The 20,000-nt window shown below is 43.2% G+C and overlaps 1 protein-coding gene and 1 long non-coding RNA gene across 4 annotated transcripts in view; one reads left to right on the top strand and one right to left on the bottom strand.

Moving 5' to 3' along the window:
• The window catches only part of LOC135102861 (probable G-protein coupled receptor No18), a 94,957-nt gene extending 92,542 nt beyond the window's left edge, over nucleotides 1-2,415 (top strand). The window contains exon 2 of the mRNA XM_064008452.1: nucleotides 219-2,415. Coding sequence (XP_063864522.1) covers nucleotides 258-1,667 — 1,410 coding nt within the window. The 5' untranslated portion in view covers nucleotides 219-257 and the 3' untranslated portion in view covers nucleotides 1,668-2,415. The remainder of the gene's footprint in view (nucleotides 1-218) is intronic.
• LOC135102862 (uncharacterized) overlaps nucleotides 1-20,000 on the bottom strand; it is a 104,928-nt gene that overhangs the window by 77,970 nt on the left and 6,958 nt on the right. For all 3 annotated transcript variants that reach the window (XR_010269807.1, XR_010269805.1, XR_010269806.1), the window contains exon 2: nucleotides 18,170-18,330. This is a non-coding gene — a long non-coding RNA (uncharacterized LOC135102862). The remainder of the gene's footprint in view (nucleotides 1-18,169; nucleotides 18,331-20,000) is intronic.

The following is a 20,000-nucleotide window of genomic DNA, read 5'->3' as shown; positions in this document are numbered from 1 at the left end:
AAACAAGGTTAAAATGTGTATATCATGTTTTCAGGAATAAAATATTTTCTCAAAGGTTACTCAGGTCCTTTTTTTTTCTTTTTTTCACTTTCTGTAGGAGGGAGACTCTTAAGGGTGTAACATTTTTCCAAGGCAATTTTTAGGAAGGAAGTGAATGGCAGGGCGTGATGCATTGCTTTCTTAACTTTGTTCCTAAACTCCTCTTCCTCTCCCGGTAGGTATAAACAGAGAGCGCCAGCGCCGCCACAGCCCCCGCGATGGCCATCCTGGAGGTGAACGAAAGCGGCGCCGTGTCCACCCTCTTCGAGATGGACATGAACGTGTCTGACCTGGAGGAGGGCGGTGTGGTGAGCAGTGACGTGGGCTACAACTTCAACATCACCATGCCGCTGTGGGAGATCGTACTCACAGTCATCTCCCTCAGCGTCATCATCATCTTCATCATCGTCGGCAACGTGCTCGTCATCCTGTCCGTGTTCACGTACCGCCCGCTGAGAATCGTCCAGAATTTCTTCATCGTGTCGCTGGCCGTGGCGGATCTGACCGTGGCGGTGTTCGTGCTGCCCTTCAACGTAGCCTACAGCATCATAGGCAAGTGGATCTTCGGCATCCACTTGTGCGAGATGTGGCTGACGTGCGACATCCTTTGCTGCACGGCCTCCATCCTCAACTTGTGTGCCATCGCCCTGGACCGCTACTGGGCCATCACGGACCCCATCAACTACGCCCAAAAGCGAACCCTGAAGCGTGTGCTGATCATGATTGGCTTGGTGTGGGCCATCAGTGTCATCATCTGCCTGCCGCCGCTCTTCGGCTGGAACGACTGGCCGGAGACATTCACGCCGGACACGCCCTGCATCTTGACGCAGGAAAAAGGCTTCGTCATCTACTCCTCCTCGGGTTCATTCTACTGCCCGCTGCTCATCATGACGATGGTCTATTTTAAGATCTTCACGGCCACGCGGCGGCGGCTGCGGGAGCGCGCCAAGGCCTCAAAACTCAATCAGATCCCCAACACGGGCAAGGCCAAGATGCCGCGCGAGGAAGACTCCGCCGTCAGCGAGAACGGCCAGAATGGCTACAACGACAACTGCAGGAAAAATCTGGTGCAGAAGAAACGACGTAAAAAGAAGAAAGCCGTGGCGGCTCAGGCCACTAGTGCCATCACCACCACCACCACCACCACCTGCGGTAGCACCGTGACGGCCACCACCACGCTGACCACGTCACTCAGCCCGCCCCACATGACCGAGAGCTCCATTACCGACAACGACATGAGTAACAACCAGAGAGACGAGTCCTCCCCGACGGAGGAGAAGCGCGGAGCGGGCGTGGTGATCACCGTGAACCCCAAGAGTGGCAATCAGATCCACCAGTTCATCGAAGAGAAGCAAAAGATCTCATTGTCCAAGGAGCGTCGCGCCGCCAGGACACTGGGCATCATCATGGGCTCCTTTGTCATCTGCTGGCTGCCCTTCTTCCTCATGTACGTGATCAAGCCCTTCTGCACCACGTGCCCCGAGCCCAATGACAAGGTGGTCAACTTCATCGTGTGGCTCGGCTACATCAATTCATCGCTTAACCCAGTCATCTACACTATCTTCAACATGGACTTTCGCAGAGCCTTCGCCAGGATCCTGAGGTGTCCCAACGCGGCCATGATCTGAGGTTCCTCCACCGACACGCTCACTGTCCCCTCCCTCACCCTCACCCTCACCCCCACCCATGGACTTCCAAGTGAGTGCGTGGACGGCCGGGCGGACACAAAGCGCCTCGCTGCGGGCCCCCTGCGAGGCCGACACGTGTTGTTTATCAGCAGGAACAATAAAGACAATAACAACAACGACGAGTGGAGTGAAGGCAGCAGCTGCTCTTTATGCTGAATAGAATTGTTATTATGTGTTTCTTCTGTGAAGATAAAACTGTGAATCTCATTATTCATGGCGGGAGCAACGATGACACCCACTCACTGACCTCACACTGACATGGTGTGTGTATGTGTGTGTCTGTGTGTGTGTGTCTGTGTGTGTGTGTGTGTGTGTGTGTGTGTGTGTGTGTGTGTGTGTGTGTGTGTGTGTGTGTGTGTGTGTGTGTGTGTGTGTGTGTGTGTGTTGGTGGACGTGGATGGGTATACTCGTATTTGTGAGTGTGTAGGTGGGCGGGTGAGTGTTTGGTTGTGTGTGTGTGTGTGTGTGTGTGTGTGTGTGTGTGTGTGTGTGTGTGTGTGTGTGTGTGTGTGTGTGTGTGTGTGTGTGTGTGTGTGTGTGTGTGTGTGTGTGTGTGTGTGTGTGTGTGTGTGTGTGTGTGTGTGTGTGTTCGTGCGAGTGTGTCACATATGTTTCTTTGCGTGCCAACATGTTCACACACACACACACACACACACACACACACACACACACACACACACACACACACTCACAAGTAAAACAATGCCAAAATGAAACAAAACTTTCACGGCGGCGCCACACGTGCTCCAGACAGCCTCACACTGGAGGCGAGGGAGCCAGGCAGCACAGCGGCTCACACTGCGACACGCCACCTGCAGAACCACCAACCCCGTCTCCTGCTGTTTGTCGCACTAGATTCAGTGCGGCAGGCGGCGCGACAGAGAGTGGCGGCGCAGTGTGCACAGAGCGAAGACAGACAGACGGCAGCCGAGACAGACAGACGAGGCGTTTCTCCTTACCTAAGTGGACGTAGTTGTTGTTGCGCCGCGCAGCGAGTCTGTGTTCCCGTGACGCAGCGGCAGCGCGTGTACATAATGTACATACCACCAGGCCAATATTAACTCACACATATCTTTAATATTTATGCATGTACGTAGATGGATATCATTACGTAAAATAAAGCAATTATATATATTTATATTGTATATTCATGCGTGTATGTAAATATATATTACTAGTATGTGTGTGATATGTATACATCTATATAGAATCATATATTTGTATATATGTACAGACATACACGCACACACTGTTGATGCTGTGAAGGTGAAGGTGTTGAGGTGTCGAGGTGTCCGCGGCGCCGGGTGGCGACCGCTCCGTGTGTCCGCGGGTGTCGTGTGTTCTGCCCTCCGGACGCTGGAGGCACGCGCTCAAGAGGGAGGAGCCCCTGTGTTGTGACTGTGACTGTACGGACTTCCACATGTTCTCCGGCAGGGGCGTGTCCACGATGGCGAGGTGGTGGTGGTTTTGGTGGTGAGGGGTGAGTGGGTGGGTGTGGAGGCGACGCGGTGCAGGAAGGAGGAGGAGGAAGAGAAGGAAGAGAGGAGGCAGCACACAGGGTCACACGTACAGGTAAAATCATAAAGGTCATCTGAACAATTTAAACGGGCAGCGAGTATAACGCAATATATATAACACTATTTTTTTTCACAAACACATTCATTCTTTTATGCATTTTTATATCAACTCTTTGGAGGCAGAAATTGAGGATGGCTTTACGCGTGGCATGAAAGAATATATGCTGAGTAAATAAATAAAAAGAAGAGAGGGAAACTTTTATTTTTTTGTTGCTGGGGAGAAATCAGAGAACCAAAGACTTATGCCTTTAGTAAATAAGCGAACAAACGAAAAATAAAGAAGGAAGAAATGGATTCAAGGAAGGAGGAAAGAAAAGAAAGAACGCATTTTATAACCTCTATTACATCCAGCGGGAAAAGGAGCAGGAAAAGGAGCAGTAGGTAAAAGAGAAGGAGGAGAAGAATTAGGGAGAGCAGACGGAGGAGGAGGTGGAGAATAAAGAGAAGTAAAAAAGGTTAGAAGGAGAAGGAGGAGGAAGAGGAGGAAGAGGAGGAGTTGGAAGAAGATAACGGAGAGGAGGAGGAGGAGGAGGAGGAGGAAAACTAGGAAGAGAAGATCTACGAAAAACACCACATTACCACCGCTTTACCACCACCACTTCCATCACCACCACCACCACCACCACCACCCAGTGGCCGTCCCCTCCCCTCCCCCCAACACAACACTCGGCCGGGACCATGAGCTTAATCAAACCCCCCTCCCCCCTGCTGCCGCCCCTCCACTGAGCCCGGACAGCAGGGGGGCCACACCTCACCGACACATAGGACGACTTGTTAATGCTCAGAGGTACGACCCCCTACCCCTTGTCCCCTGCCCTCCCCTGCCCACCCCCTTACCTGGTGCCTCCCTTCCCACCTGTCCTAGCCTACTTGTTGACACCTGGCGGAGGGCTCGGCAACCTGCACTGAGCCCCTAATCGGGTCGCCAAGCCCTCAGCCTACCTACCGACCTACCTACCTGCCTGCCTCCTTGCCCCCTTCCCGTTCTCGTTCTCTCCGTTTTCTTTTTCTTTTTTTCAGCTTGTACGTATCTTCTTTATTCTCTTACTCTTTTTATATATTTTTTTCTTTTTTCTTTCTTTCTCCGTGATCCTGGTTTTAAAAAAAATCTTCAATATAGTTTCGTCTTCTGTCCCTTTCCCATCCCCAAATTCTCTCTCTCTCTCTCTCTCTCTCTCTCTCTCTCTCTCTCTCTCTCTCTCTCTCTCTCTCTCTCTCTCTCTCTCTCTCTCTCTCTCTCTCTCTCTCGTAAAGGCGCCTGTAATAATTAATGTTACTAATAATAAAATGTTACCATAACTTGATGTGTTTCCTTTGAACTGAAGTCAGAGAGGGAGAGAGAGAGAGAGAGAGAGAGAGAGAGAGAGAGAGAGAGAGAGAGAGAGAGAGAGAGAGAGAGAGAGAGAGAGAGAGAGAGAGAGAGAGAAAGAGAGAGAGAGAGAGAATATATATATATATATATATATCAACACACACACAATAATATCGCCAGGTAAGTCTTCATTGCAGGGAGGTGAGAGAAAAAGAGTGACGGTGCCAATTAACCTCAAGACAGGCGGGAAGGAGAGGCGGGAGGAGGAGAGCTGGTGTGACGAAGGCAAGGATGATGGAGGCGAGGAGGGCGAGGAGATGAAGGGCGGAAGCAGCAACAAGACGATAAAGAAGAGAGGTAAAAGACGATAATAAAACGAGTAATATAAGAACGTGAGCTGAATGTTAAAAACAAGAACAATAAACTGATGCTAAATAAAAGAAAATGTAGAAAAATAACACTAAAATAAGACTGTTATTCATGATAAAATTGAAAATATAAGAGGAGGAACATTTAGTAAGAAGGACGAGGAAGAAAATAACGAAGAGAAGGAGCAGGAGAAGGATGATAATGAAGGGAGAAAGCGGAAAACAGACACGCACAGGCGACGACAAGGAGAAAGTAATGATGTTCATTAGAGGAGGAACAATAAAACAAATATAATTAGATGAATTAAAAAAAAAATGTAATAGATGAGAGAGAGAGAGAGAGAGAGAGAGAGAGAGAGAGAGAGAGAGAGAGAGAGAGAGAGAGAGAGAGAGAGAGAGAGAGAGAGAGAGAGAGAGAGAGAGAGAGAGAGAGAGAGAGAGAGGGGGGAATCTTTATTTAACAGGAATAAATCTGAAATCACTATTCTGCCTGATTTTAATGCAAAGGTGGGTATACATATAGAAAGGATAGGTTAGGTTAGACTTAATAGATAGATGCATAAACAAATGGAAAAATAAATAGATAGATAGATAGGAAGATAGATACACAGAAGATAGTTAGAAAGAGATGCATAGAAAGACTGATACAGATAGAAAGATTAAAAGATAGATAGACAGAGATATACACAACCGGATGTCTACATACCTACTTCAGTAGATAGGTAGATAAATACATAGAAAGACAGATACCTTGAGAGATTTTCATTGATATTTACAGATAAAATAACAAGTAAAAAAGCAAAATCTAGTGAACTACACACTAAAACAAAAAAAAAAAGGCTAGGTAAATCTCTCTCTCTCTCTCTCTCTCTCTCTCTCTCTCTCTCTCTCTCTCTCTCTCTCTCTCTCTCTCTCTCTCTCTCTCTCTCTCTCTCTCTCTCAATACAGGAAGGGATTTAACCCTGACCTTGAACTTTTGAGGGTTCAGGAGGCAGCAGAGGAAAAGGAAGAGCTAATGAAAAAATAGAGGAAGAAAGGAAGGGAGGGAGGGAGGGAAGGAAGGAAACAAGGAAAAGGAAAAAGAAAAGGGTGAAAGTTTTGGATTTATGTCTGACTGTGTGTGTGTGTGTGTGTGTGTGTGTGTGTGTGTGTGTGTGTGTGTGTGTGTGTGTGTGTGTGTGTGTGTGTGTGTATGTGTTATATCGTAATCTTTTTCACCTTCGAAGTCAGAGAGAGAGAGAGAGAGAGAGAGAGAGAGAGAGAGAGAGAGAGAGAGAGAGAGAGAGAGAGAGAGAGAGAGTAATGGGATTGGAAAGAAGCAGGATATCGGGAAATGAGTTTTGGGAGATGACTGTCGGGAGATGACCTTGGGAGATGATTGTGGGAGATTTATGGTAAATACTCGTATATGATAGAGGAGGAAGAGGAAGAGGAAGAGGAAAGGACGAAGACGAAGACGAGGAGGAGGACGAAGGCGAGGACGAGGATGAGGACGAAGAAGATGATGATGATGATGATGATGATGATGATGATGATGATGATGATGATGATGATGATGATGACCAGCAACAACAGCAACAAAAGCAACTGACAGCAACAACAAGAACAACAACAACATCAACTACTACTACTACTACTACTACTACTACTACTACTACTACAACAGGGACATGGGGAAAACATGGAAAGATAAAAAAAAAAAGGCAAGGAAAGAAGAAAAAAGGAAATGATCTTACGAAGGAGAGAAGAAGAAAAGAAGGGAGAAACACGGAAGAAACGAATAGGGAAAAACACACACACAAAAAAAAAACCGCGTAAAGAATGAAGAGGAGGAACAGGAGGAGGAGGAGGAGGAGGAGGAGGAGGAGGAGGAGGAGCAGGACGAGGAGGAGGAGGGATATAAATAACTCACAAGAATAGAAGGAGAAAGAAAGAGAAGAAAGAAAGGATCAGGGGACAAAGAGAAGGAAATAAAGAAGGAAAGAAGGAAGGAAGGAAGGAAGGAATGAGAAAATGATGAACAGAAACAAAATAAATAATAAAAAACGAGGAATGGTAAAAAAAAGAGATATGAAGGAAGAGAGGAAGAAAATAAAGAGGAAGGACAAGTAGGAAATAAAATGATAAATAATAAAACCAGAAACGAAGAAAATATGCTAAAATAAAAAAATAACAAGAAAGAAAATAAGAAGAGAAAAGAAAAGAAGGAAACTTTAAAAAATGAACATAGAAAACCAGCAAAGCAATAACACACTACACACAGACCAACTGTTACACTAAAGAGAAAGAAAATTAGAGAAAATGAGAAAATGAGAAAATTAAAGAATATGAAAGAAAAACAAGGAAACACCAAGGACAAGAGAACAAAAAGCCTGGAGAGAGAGAGAGAGAGAGAGAGAGAGAGAGAGAGAGAGAGAGAGAGAGAGAGAGAGAGAGAGAGTGTGTGTGTGTACAGTGCAAGAGAGGTTTAAGAGGTAGTGACGAACACACACACACATTCTCTCTCTCTCTCTCTCTCTCTCTCTCTCTCTCTCTCTCTCTCTCTCTCTCTCTCTCTCTCTCTCTCTCTCTCTCTCTCTCTCTCTCTCTCTCTCTCTCTCTTTCTCTCTCTCTCTCAGGTGTCCTCACACCACACCAGGTAACACATTTTGTTGGAGCAGAGAGGGAAGGGGAGGAGAAGAGAGGGAAGGGAAGGGAGTGGAGTGGAGGGGAGGAGAGGTGAAGTGAGGGGCTTGGCTGCTCTGTCATCGACCACACCACCACAACTACTACTACTTCTATTACTACTACTACTACTATTACTACTACTACTACAACCATCACCACCGCCGCCACCACCACCACCACCACCACCACCACCACGATCACTAGTACTATTTTCACCGTCATTAGTCACCACACTCCTTACTTACTCTTACTTTTATTCCCTTCGTTCCACGTACATAGCTTACCCTCCTTATTGTCTTTCTTTATGCCCTTAACTTTCACTCTCAGTCTCACATAATATTCACTCTCACTCTTACTGCCTCACTCCTTCAAAATTAGTCACAATTCTCTGTTGCAGCGACTATTGCTACTACTATTACGACTACTTCTACGCTACCACCACCACTACCATCACCACCGCTGCTACCACTACTACTACTACTACTACTACTACGTTACCACTACCACTGCCATCATCACCGCTACTACTACTACTACTACTACTACTACTACTACTACTACTACTACTACTACTACTACTGCTATTACTACTACTACTACTACTACTACTACAATTATTACTACTGCCATTATTCCTACTGCGGTTAATTCCACCGTCATCACCACCACTAATAACACAATTATTACTACTTTTACTACTACTACTACTACTATTATACCACCACCTGTACAACGCACAAGAGGGATGACGGTATCTGCTCCATAAAGTCGCAATTCCCACCCACATCACTGCTATAAAGGCCCTTATGTGAGCTTCGTGGCTGAGAACATCTCTTGCTTATGCCGAAATTTGAAAGGAAGGAAGGAAGAAATTTGAAAGGAATGAAGGAAGAAAGGACGAACGGATGGATGGATGAAAAAAGGAAAGACGAAGACAGAACAGAAATAAAGTAGTAAGGATGGAGGAGGAGCAAAAGAAAGCAGAGGATAAGGAGTAATAAATGAAAAGGAAGAATGGGAAAAAAATATCACGAACTGAAGAAAGGGTGAACAAATGGAGATGAAAGTGAACGTTTCCAGGATGAGGAATGAAAAGGAAAAGTGATAAAAGATAAAAAGAAAGAAGGAAAGAAACAGAAACGAGTAGCGAAAAAGAAGGACGAACCTGGGCGAATCAAGAGAGAGAGAGAGAGAGAGAGAGAGAGAGAGAGAGAGAGAGAGAGAGAGAGAGAGAGAGAGAAATAACGAGCGTGGGAGAGAGAAGTAATAGGTCACAGGAAATGAAGAAAGCAAAAGGAATGGGAGAAAGAAATGATGCGAGGAAATGAAGACGATGAAAGGAGGAGGAGGAGGAGGAGGAGGAGGAGGAAAAAGGAAAACAAGGAGGATGAATAGGGGGAAATCAGTAAAGGAAAAGAGTGACAGAAAATTAAGAAAGAGGAGGAGGAGGAGGAGGAGAAGAAAGGAATAGAGAAATAGTATAGAAGATGAAAGAAGACGAAGGAAAAAACGAAGAGAAGGAGGATGTAAGTAAACCAGTGACACAGGAATTAAGAAAGAAAAAGAAAATGACAGATAATTAAGAAGTGGTGAAGAAAGAGTGGGAGAAAGATGAGGAGAGAGAAGTGGGATAAGAGAGAGTGAGAACTGAGATGAGAGGGAAACGAAAGGAGGAGGAGGAGGAGGAGGAGGAATTGGAAGAGGAAGAGGGAGTAGGATAGAGTAAGAGGCAGGCAGGAAGAGAAAAATATGCCTCAACTTTCCCTCATAAACACGCTGGACATATGTGTTGAGTGTGTGGGCCTCGCAAACTGCAGTTATTTTTACCTCTACCCTTCCCTCTCTCTCTCTCACTCCCATATCCCTCTCCCTCTCCCTCTCCCTCTCTCTCTCTCTCTCTCTCTCTCTCTCTCTCTCTCTCTCTCTCTCTCTCTCACGGTCAACGGTGTAATTTTTCGTAGTTTGGATTAAGGTGAAGCAAAACTGAGACGAGGTAGGATCAGGTGAATTCAAGTAAGCTAAGGGAAGCTAAGTTACATAAGATTGAGTTACGTTAAGTTAGGTTGGGTAAGGTTAGGTTAGAGTAAATTAGGTTAGGTAAGGTAGGGTAAGGTAAGGAAAGGTTAGGTTAGGTTAGGGTAAATTAGATTAGGTAAGGTAGGGTAAGGTAAGGTAAGGTTAGGTTAGGTTAGGTTGGGTTAGGTTAGGTTGGATTATTTTAGGTTATGTATGTTAGGGTAGGTTTGGTTAGGTAAGGTTGGGTAAGGTTAGGTTAAGTTGGGTTGGGTTATGTTAGGTTAGGTAAGGTTGGGTGAGGTTAAGTTGGGTAAGATTAGGAAAGAAAGAAAGCATTGGCAACTATAGGAGAAATAAAGGAAATGAAAAAGAAAGATGGGAAAAGAAAAAGATATTTTACAGAAAAAAGTAAAAGGGAGAAGAATAGAAGGAAAGGAAATGAAAAAAAAAATAAAAGACGTGAAGGGAAGAGAAGGCGAGATAATTCATATGAGTAAAGTGAAGGAAATAAAAAAAAAGGTATTCATAGAGATAAGGGTAAAGGGGAAGTGTGGCAAGAGAAAGGAGCAGCAGGGCAGTGTGTGGAGGTAGCTAAACACTGCACGGGGTGGCCAAGGTCAGGTAAACAAGAGGTGAGGTGAGCCAAGGCCAGAGAGCTGAGTGTGTCACGAGTACATGCAGACCTCGCCTTGCTTCTCTTTCCCCTCCCTACACACACACACACACACACACACACACACACGCTCTCTCTCTCTCTCTCTCTCTCTCTCTCTCTCTCTCTCTCTCTCTCTCTCTCTCTCTCTCTCTCTCTCTCTCTCTCTCCCCCAAATCACACCTCTTTCCTATCCCTTCGTCTTCATATCTTCCCTACCTTCCCTTTCCTCCTTCCTCTCATAACACTCTTTCTTCTTGTTCTCTTCCTCTCCCAGGCATCCATCTCTTCATATTTTTACACCTCTATTTTCCATCGGTTATCTCCTCCTCCTCCTCCTCCTCCTCCTCCTCCTCCTCCTACTCCTCCTCTTCCTGACAATAGCCGCCAATACTCTAGCTGATAATTAATGTGATGGACACCAATGACTCGAATGAGACTGTGTAGATTGAGATATTGGTGTGTGTGTGTGTGTGTGTGTGTGTTGGTGGTGTACGGGAAGGGATAGGCAGATGATTAAGTTCGTTTTCTTTCTTAAGGGGGACAGATTTATTATGATGCACCATGCTGTTGTTTCTTAAGATTAACCATTTCTTCAGTATGGGTTTAATTTTTTTCCCTTTCTTCTTTTCCTCTTTCTTTTTTTTCTTTATTTTTTTTTTTATTTCTTCCTTTCTTCCTTCGGCGCTCTATGACCCCGTTTTTGTGGCGACTTTGAATAAATAAATCTTGTGTGTTCCTTCTTCCCTTCCCTCTCTTCCCTTCTTTCTATCGTCCTTCCTCTCTCTTCCTCTCTTCTGCGTTCCCTCGCTTCTCTTCTTCCAATCTTTCTCCTTATCGTCTTTCTCCATGTTCATTTCAATTCATATATTCACTAATCTTCTTTTCCTGTTCCTATTCTTAGTCTTCCTTTCTTCTTCTTTTACTCCTTCCTTCTCTTCATGGTACGATTATTTTATTCTTATTTTTCTCTCTGTGTATTCCTTCTTCCTTTCGCTTCCATCTTTTCCTCTGCCTGATCTTTCTTCCCTCCTTACCTTTTCACCTGATTCCTATTCCCTTCTTTTCTTTTCTTTTAATTCTTCTTTCCTTTCCCTCGCTCCCCTCTCACTCTATCTTCCCTTCCCTTCCCTTCCATTCCTTCATTCTCAGCAACCCTCTATGTTGTTGTTTTCTCCCACCTACAATCTTCCCTTCCTTTCCTCCAATAAGTCTTCCTTCTCTTCCCTCCTCCTCCTACTCCTCTTCCTCCTCCTTCCCATCTAACATCAAGGTAACACAATAAAACGCAGGTAGACACATCACAAGAACTGGAGTACAACTATTTGCTCCACCTCCACCTCCTCCTCCTCCTCCTCCTCCTCCTCCTCCTCCAGGTGATGAGAGTGGGCAGGTGTTCAGGGATTAGGCGGGAATTGTGTTTATAAGCCGTAAATACCTGCCTGCTCTCACCTGGGCCTGGAGGAGGACGAGGAGGAGGAGGAGGAGGAGGAGGAGGAGGACGAGGAGGAGGAGGAGGAGGAGAAGGAGGAAAGAGTGAACAAATACAAAGTTCCTTATCGGTTTTCTGTGTGTGTGTGTGTGTGTGTGTGTGTGTGTGTGTGTGTGTGTGTGTGTGTGTGTGTGTGTGTGTGTGTGTGCGCGCGCGGAATACTCAATCTTCCCTGCTGTGACATTATTAAGTTGACTCTTCCGTGCCCTCCCTCCCTCCTTCCCTCCCTTCCCTTCCTTCCTTTCTTCCTTCCTTCCTTCCATGCTTCCTTCCTTCTCTCCTTCCTACCTCCTCCTCCTCTTCCTCCTCCTCCTCCTCCTGCTCCTCCTTCGTCCTTGCCTCTTTCCTTCAACCTTCAGTCATCTTCTTTCTCTTCCCTTTACTCCTTTCCTTCCCCCTCTCTCTATTTCCTATCCTTCTTTCCTTTTTATTTCAATCATCGATATTTCCTTCCATGTCCTTTATTTTTTTTTCCTTCCTCACCATTTTTCCATTCCTTTCCTCATTCCTTCCTACTTGCCCTTCCTTCTTTCCTTACGTCCCTCCCTTGTCTCCCTTCTTCTCTGCTTTCCATCTTTATTTCCTTCCTTTGCACTTCAACTTTTCCACTCCCCCATCTATCTTACCTTCATATCTCTCCCTCTCACCCTTCCTCTTATCCCTCCCTCCCTCCCTCCCTCCCTCTCTCCTATGCTATGCCATTAGTTTTTCTCAGTCAGCCACGAACTTTTAATTAGCTCCCGGAATATCTCGCAGAAATATATGAAACTATGATATATAATGTAGAAAAAGAATATGACAGAATACAGTGGTACCACACTATACAGTAATACATTATTTTTTAAGTCGTACTGGATCAACACGAGGGAAGGAGTGTATTGACAGGTAAATACATCCATCAGGTGAGAACTCCAGGTAACTAGCACGTACAAGTATTCTTGCCAAGGTTACTGGATAAATAAATGTATAAATCTTCCTAGAAAAACATATGTATTACTTCTTGCATATAGTTGTATTATATGTTGTGATAATTTTCCTCAATGCCTTTGTTACTGTTCGTATGGTTATGCAGAACTAGGAAGCTGCATTATGCTTGTGTGTCTGTAATACGTACGAGTAGTTGTTGTATGGAATTTGTGTGTGTACTTGGGATGTAATGCGTCAAATAACAGTTAGTGACGTGTGCTAGTTGGTGACGCGTGTACCTCCGCAGCTGGCTGAGCTGGGAGGCGTGGCCAAGGAATCTTAAGTCTCAAAGGACATGAAACCTCAACTAAAGCCCCGATACCGCTACAGTGCTGCCACCTTTAGTCCGGGTCATAAACCAGCAGAGAATGGGAAGAATTAATGGGAAATTCATTAATGAATTTTTAATCTTCCTTGGGCACGGGCGCCACTGTGGACAGACACAAGGTGCCACCAACACCACCGGGGTGTGTGGCTGTGAGATCGGCAGGTGCAATCGCCGTCGCTGTTTCTTCCCCACTCGGTGACTTCACAGGGAAACTGCGTGATTCCCTTGGTTCACGGAGGGCACTGGTGTGTTTCTTGCTGTCCTTTATAATAGTTTTGATTTCCGTACTAATGGTAACAGCAGGAACTGGGTGATGGCACTAATGATTCTTAACTGCAGGAAATACTTTTAACGTCTATCTCATGCTTATATTGCATCTACTGCAGTGTTGATATGCATCTTATGGGTTGATTAATGCTGTATCCACTGCAATGCTGTATTACGAACTTCTAGGTCGACAGGTGTTGACATTAAAGGTTACGACTTGCTACTGTCTCTTCCAGCCACAATTCAATAGTGAAGACGATTTTTTTACGTAGTATTCCGTCTCATAAAATAAATATGTGTAATTGATAAAATATAAATGTTAAAAAATGTAAGTTAAAGGAAATCGTTTGCTCGATAATAATAAGAAAAATATAACAACGATAAAGATATTAACATCTAGGAAGAATAAAAAAAAACAATAATAGCATGACGATATTAATATTGAAAAAAAAAACGAAGTTAGAAAGTGTGACTTACTTACTAAGAAGCTTTTGTTGTTGGCAGCTGTAAACAACCAATTAGTGACGACAAAGAGGGAAATATGAGAAGAAAAAAGTAATATTGTAAAGCAGCACATTATTCGAAGAGAAATATCAATTTTATGTAGAAGTATAAATAACACACACACACACACACACACACACACACACACACACACACACACACACACACACACTTGTACGTACGTTTCACAGCACCATGCACACTGAATTCCGGAAGCGATGCAGTATGTAGCCACGCAAACAAACACCCACCCACGAGCACACACACACACACACACACACACACACACACACACACACACACACACACACACAAAGCGTACAGGAAGCGAGTGTGGGTGGTGGCCGTGAATTGATGAGTCTCTCTCTCTCTCTCTCTCTCTCTCTCTCTCTCTCTCTCTCTCTCTCTCTCTCTCTCTCTCTCTCTCTCTCTCTCTCTCTGACACAAAAAACTACACATGACCGTGCAGTTTTCCTTTTTATTCATCGCATTTTTATCCCTCTCTTTTTCGCCAATTACGGCCTTTTAAGAGAGATTTAATAACAACTGCCTTTATGGGGGAGTGTCTGGCCTTCAATGTGGCAGGAATTACTGTGGTAGAGAAAATGACGGTAGATAGTGGTGGTAATGGTGGTAGGATGGTGGTGGTGATGGTGGTATTATTATTATTATTATTATTATTATTATTATTATTATTATTATTATTATTATTATTATTATTATTATTAGCAGTAATAGTAGTAGTAGTAGTAGTAGTAGTAGTAGTAGTAGTGATAGCAGTAGTAGAGGCAAGAAAATATATCACTATTTGATCACACTAACAAGTAGCAGTAGTAGCAGTAGTAGTAATAGTAGTAGTAGTAGTAGTAGTAGTAGTAGTAGTAGTAGTAGTAGTAGTAGTAGTAGTAGAATCTCAAAGATGACTAGTCTTCAATCACACGCACTATTACTACTACTACTGGTACTACTACTACTAGCCTTACCTATAACACTCATCCCTCTCCATTATAAGTTAACTGACTCACCTCACGCTATACTGGAGGAGGTAATGGTGGTGGCGGTAAAATGTGTCCACCTCGATAAGTAACAACAATTCTTAAAGCTGAGAGAGAGAGAGAGAGAGAGAGAGAGAGAGAGAGAGAGAGAGAGAGAGAGAGAGAGAGAGAGAGAGAGAGAGAAATTAGTTTCCTGTACCACCACCACCACGTCCTCCTCCTCCTCCACCTCCTCCACCACCAACACGATTTCCACATTACGGTGCTATCAAGGGCAAGAGCTATATACCTGAGTTAACACCACCTCCTCCTCCTCCTCCTCCTCCTCCTCCTCCTCCTCCTCCTCCTCCTCCAGGTGATTAGTCTTGTCTCACCTACACTTTGAGATTTCTGGACATTTTTATTGAGCTCAGTTATGCACAGTAACTCTCTCTTTTGTAGTATTTCTGTGTTTACTTTCTTTATTTCCTTCCCTTTCCTTTGCCTCTTTCTCTATATATTCCTGAAATGTTTGGGAAGTTTCATTCTATACTATTACATCTCTCTCTCTCTCTCTCTCTCTCTCTCTCTCTCTCTCTCTCTCTCTCTCTCTCTCTCTCTCTCTCTCTCTCTCTCTCTCTCTCTCTCTCTCTCTCTCTCACACACACACACACACACACACACACACACACACACACACACACACACACACACACACACTTAAACACACACACATAAAGATATATCCTATATATATATATATATATATATATATATATATATATATATATATATATATATATATATATATATATATATATATATATATATATATATATATATATATATATATATATATCCTCACAAGTATAATTATGAAATATCCACTTTTCTAGTACCTTTTAATTTTTTTTTTATTCAAACCACACTAAACAACCAATCACCAATCAACGTAGCAACTAAGTAAACAATAAAGTAACCAACCCACGAACCAGCCAATCAATCAATCAATCACTCAGTTATTATCATTGTTTCTCACTCATCATATCCTTTCCCAAACAAGGTCACCATCCCCTCACTCCCTAATTCCACACACAAAAAATTATAATCCACTCCTCCCATCTACGTAAATAAGTTTCTCTACCTTCTTCCTTCCTTCCCTAGTAGATTTTTCCAACCTTCTTTTTCCCTGGAAAATAGAATAAAACTCCAAATACTATCATCTCCTCCCCTTCTCAAGAAAAATCGTCTTTTGTAACCCTGATGTAAAATAAAAATGTACTATCTTCAAAAACAGAACAAAAAATGTTTAATATCATCCGGGATCTAAAGAATTATAATGACCAAACTTCTCACAAAAAAAGAACTAATCACTCCATCTTGCTTCTGAATGAGTCAACGTCCAGTACACGCCTAAGATATTCTTCATAATCTCCCTTATCTTAAGAAAAAATATGAAAATGCAAGGACAGTCTTCCCTCAGCTCATCAAAAATACAATACCTTCTTAAAAACTATGCCCCTTCCTAAAACTATGTAATGATTCTCTCTCTCTCTCTCTCTCTCTCTCTCTCTCTCTCTCTCTCTCTCTCTCTCTCTCTCTCTCTCTCTCTCTCTCTCTCTCTCTCTCTCTCTCTCTCTCTCTCCATACCTACATTGCCATACAATTCTTCCATCCACATTATCTGTTCCCTCCCTCCCTCCCTCATTCCTTCCCTCCCTTCCTCTCGTTTTTTTCTTTTCACACATCTACTCCCTCCCTCCTCCCTTCTCCCTCCCTCCCTTTCTCCTTCCCTTCTCCACTCTGCACATTTGGTCCTTTCCCTTCCTCTCTCCTTTCCTCCTTCCTTCCACCCATCTACTTCCTCCTTTTCTCCTCCCCTTTACATATCTACTCCCTTCCTCCCTCCCTCCTTTCTTCTTCCCTCCACATAGATACTCCCTCCCTTCCCTCTCCTGTCCTCCTACCTTCCACTTATCTGCTGGCTCCTTTCCTCTCTCACTCCTCCCCTCCAACCTTCTACTACCTTCCTCTCTCCTTTCCTCTTTCCCTCCACTCGTCTATTCTCTGCCTATCTCCCTCCTTCCCCCTCTCCCCAGCATACACACAGATCTGGCCAGTTTCGAGGCGCGGCAGTAGCAAAGTTCTGAATCGGCCTGATAAGACCCATAAACACGCGTGAAAGACACCAAGGCTTCCTTATCGCATTTACCTTTCTTCCAATTGCATCTCCCAGTGGCGCTTCCCTAAACTAACTTTACGACAATGGTTCAATTTCATGTAGTACTTTTCCCTCTTGTCCTCTTTCCCCTCCTCCTCATGTTCCTTTTCCACTTCTCTCCTCCTCCTCCTCCTCCTCCTCCTCCTCCAGAAGACATAGTAGCTGCATTACTGTGTCAAAGAGACTTGAGTAAGGGAATAAACTAAGGTTACCAAGACTATTTTTAAGTACATTTGCATACGCACTTGTGTTTAGAGAAGGAAAAATAGAAATTAAGTAGAAACAGTGGATGAAATTGGCCCAGAGAGAGAGAGAGAGAGAGAGAGAGAGAGAGAGAGAGAGAGAGAGAGAGAGAGAGAGAGAGAGAGAGAGAGAGAGAGAGAGAGAGAGAGAGAGAGAGAGAGAGAGAGCGTAATATAGCACATACATGAATCAAATGAGTCCCCACGGAAATTAACACCATTATTGTAAATTTTCGCCGCGTCCTTGTGTGAGAATAGAAGTGAGAGTAAAAGTGAGAGCGAGAGAAAAGTGAGCACATTACGAGAAGTGAAAGGAGTAATATGAGCAAGAATAATATTACGAGTAAGAGAAATAAATGAACAAGATTTAAAAGTAACTACAGCAGGAAAATAAAAAAAAAAGGATAAAGATAGGGATAATGAGAATTAAAGGCAAAAAAGAGTAAACAAAAATTAAAAGTAAAAAAAACAACAGAATGATAATAGTACAAGTAACAAGAGAATAAAGAGATTAAAGGTAATCAGATTAAAAAGAATAAATAATTAAAAAGAACGAAAAGTAAGGTGGAGGAGGAGAATTAAACGCAAAAAGAATAAAAAAGATAAAAGATAAAGAAAAAAGGTACAAATAAGAATAATAAAAAGAAATAAGACGAAATAAAAGAAAAGATGAAATTGTAAGAAAAAATGTCAGTACAAGAATAAATAACGTAATAAAAAATAATAAAAAGAAAACGTCTGGTCTAAATCTTTCCACATCATGATATTTCAAATTTAGCTTCTGCATTTTTTTCTCCTTCCTTTTCTGGATTCTCCTTTTCATAAAGTCACGAACGAGATGCGAATTTCCACTTACTTTCCGGTTTTCTGGTCGTCTGGTCGTCATCGTTAGAGTGGTAGGGGTGGGGGCGGTGGCAGTGGTGGCGGGGGTGATGGTGGTGGGAGTGGTGATGTTGTTGTCGTTGTTGTTGTTGCTTTTGGTGATGGTGGTGGTGAGTCACCGTGGTAACGCAGCACCTGTTGAAAGATTTGATGACTGATTGACTACCTGACGGACTGAAAATAGTGTTATGAATAAAGGTAACCAGCTACAAAAAAAAATATGTGAATAGAAGGTGACATTACACAGAACCAATTATAGATACGCCACAGATGAATACATGCAATAAAAAAATAAACTGTTAATAAAATTTAAAAATGAGAGGAGAGTCAAGTGAAATTAAAATTCTCACCGCAAAATATGTATAATCTATTGCTGTACTATTAATGGCTTGATACTCTATTGTGCTGGTTATATTTTCTGGATTTTATGTGTGTGTGTGTGTGTGTGTGTGTGTGTGTGTGTGTGTGTGTGTGTGTGTGTGTGTGTGTGTGTGTGTGTGTGTGTGTGTGTGTGTGTGTGTGTGTGTGTGTGTGTGTGCGTGTGTGTGTGTGAGGAGCCCAATATGATAGTTAGGACATCAGGAGCAGAGAGGAAGGTGAATGGCCGACCAGGCGAAGAAGAAAAAAAAGAAGAACAAGAACAAGAAGGAGAAGACGAAAACGAAAAAGAAGACGAGAACGAAGAAGAAAAAGAAGAAGAAGAAGTAAAAAAATGAAAACAAGAAAAACAAGAAGAAAGTGAGAGCATTCAACCTAATCTCAAAACTTGCAAGACACCGTTTCATCAGACAACACAACATAACAAAGCATATCAATAATTACTTAATATTCAACACTGACTACCTGACCAACCGATGTATTGCAGAGAACGAAGAAAAAACTGCGCACGTCACTATCTCATCACCGCCACCCCAGATCCAGCAACACTGGGCAATAATTGATGATGCGTTCAAAGTTTCAGTGTCTGTGTGTGTGCGGGCGAGGTTGCCAAGGTGTAGGGGGGTTTGGGAAGGTCACGTTAAATCGATGCCTTCAAAAGAAAACGAGAAGGAAAAGGAAGGAAAAAAAAAAATACTGCGACATTAACCTTATCAGGTCCATTGTTTTTATATTTGTTTTGCTTTCTTTCCTTATTCTAAGCCACACACACACACACACACACACACACACACACACACACACACACACACACACACACACACTAGGAGGATGAAAATAAGGCGAGAAAGAAGATGGATGAAGTGAAGAAGAAAAGAAGAAGGAGAAGAGGAAAGAGAAATGACACTCACACACTACCTCGCTACACATGACTTTCTATCTACATTCTCTCATCCCTATTTTGTCCACCTCCCCGATGCAGTCGCTAACCAATATCCTCAGTCTTTCATCCCTTCCAGTGGTAGACTCTACGAAAGTCCCTGACTGTTTTTTGGGAAGTCTTCCTGTCTATGACTTACACTCTTTCAAGAAGGGTTCAAGACACTTATCGTAATTTTGGATCCTTTTCTGAACTGTCCTCTCTAGTGATTGGAACCTTCATTTTTTTTCTCTAACCATTTTTCACCGCCCTTGGTCAGAATCTCTTACATAAGAAAAAAGTGGAAAGTCCAGAAATGTGAATCGTAAAGTTAGTCTGCTTGGCGAAAGATAAGGAAGGAGAAAGAGAAGCAGAAAAGAAAAAAGATGATGTGAGAAGAAGACAAGGAAAAAAGAGAAGATAAAAGATGAATATAAAAAATACAATGACTGCTATTACTACTACTACTACCTCTACTTCTACTACTGCTACTACTGCTACGACTACA

Source organism: Scylla paramamosain, chromosome 8 (assembly GCF_035594125.1).
Source record: "Scylla paramamosain isolate STU-SP2022 chromosome 8, ASM3559412v1, whole genome shotgun sequence".
NCBI lineage: Eukaryota > Metazoa > Arthropoda > Malacostraca > Decapoda > Portunidae > Scylla > Scylla paramamosain.
Note: the sequence above shows the minus strand (reverse complement) of the source record. Positions and strands in the feature narration are given on the sequence as shown.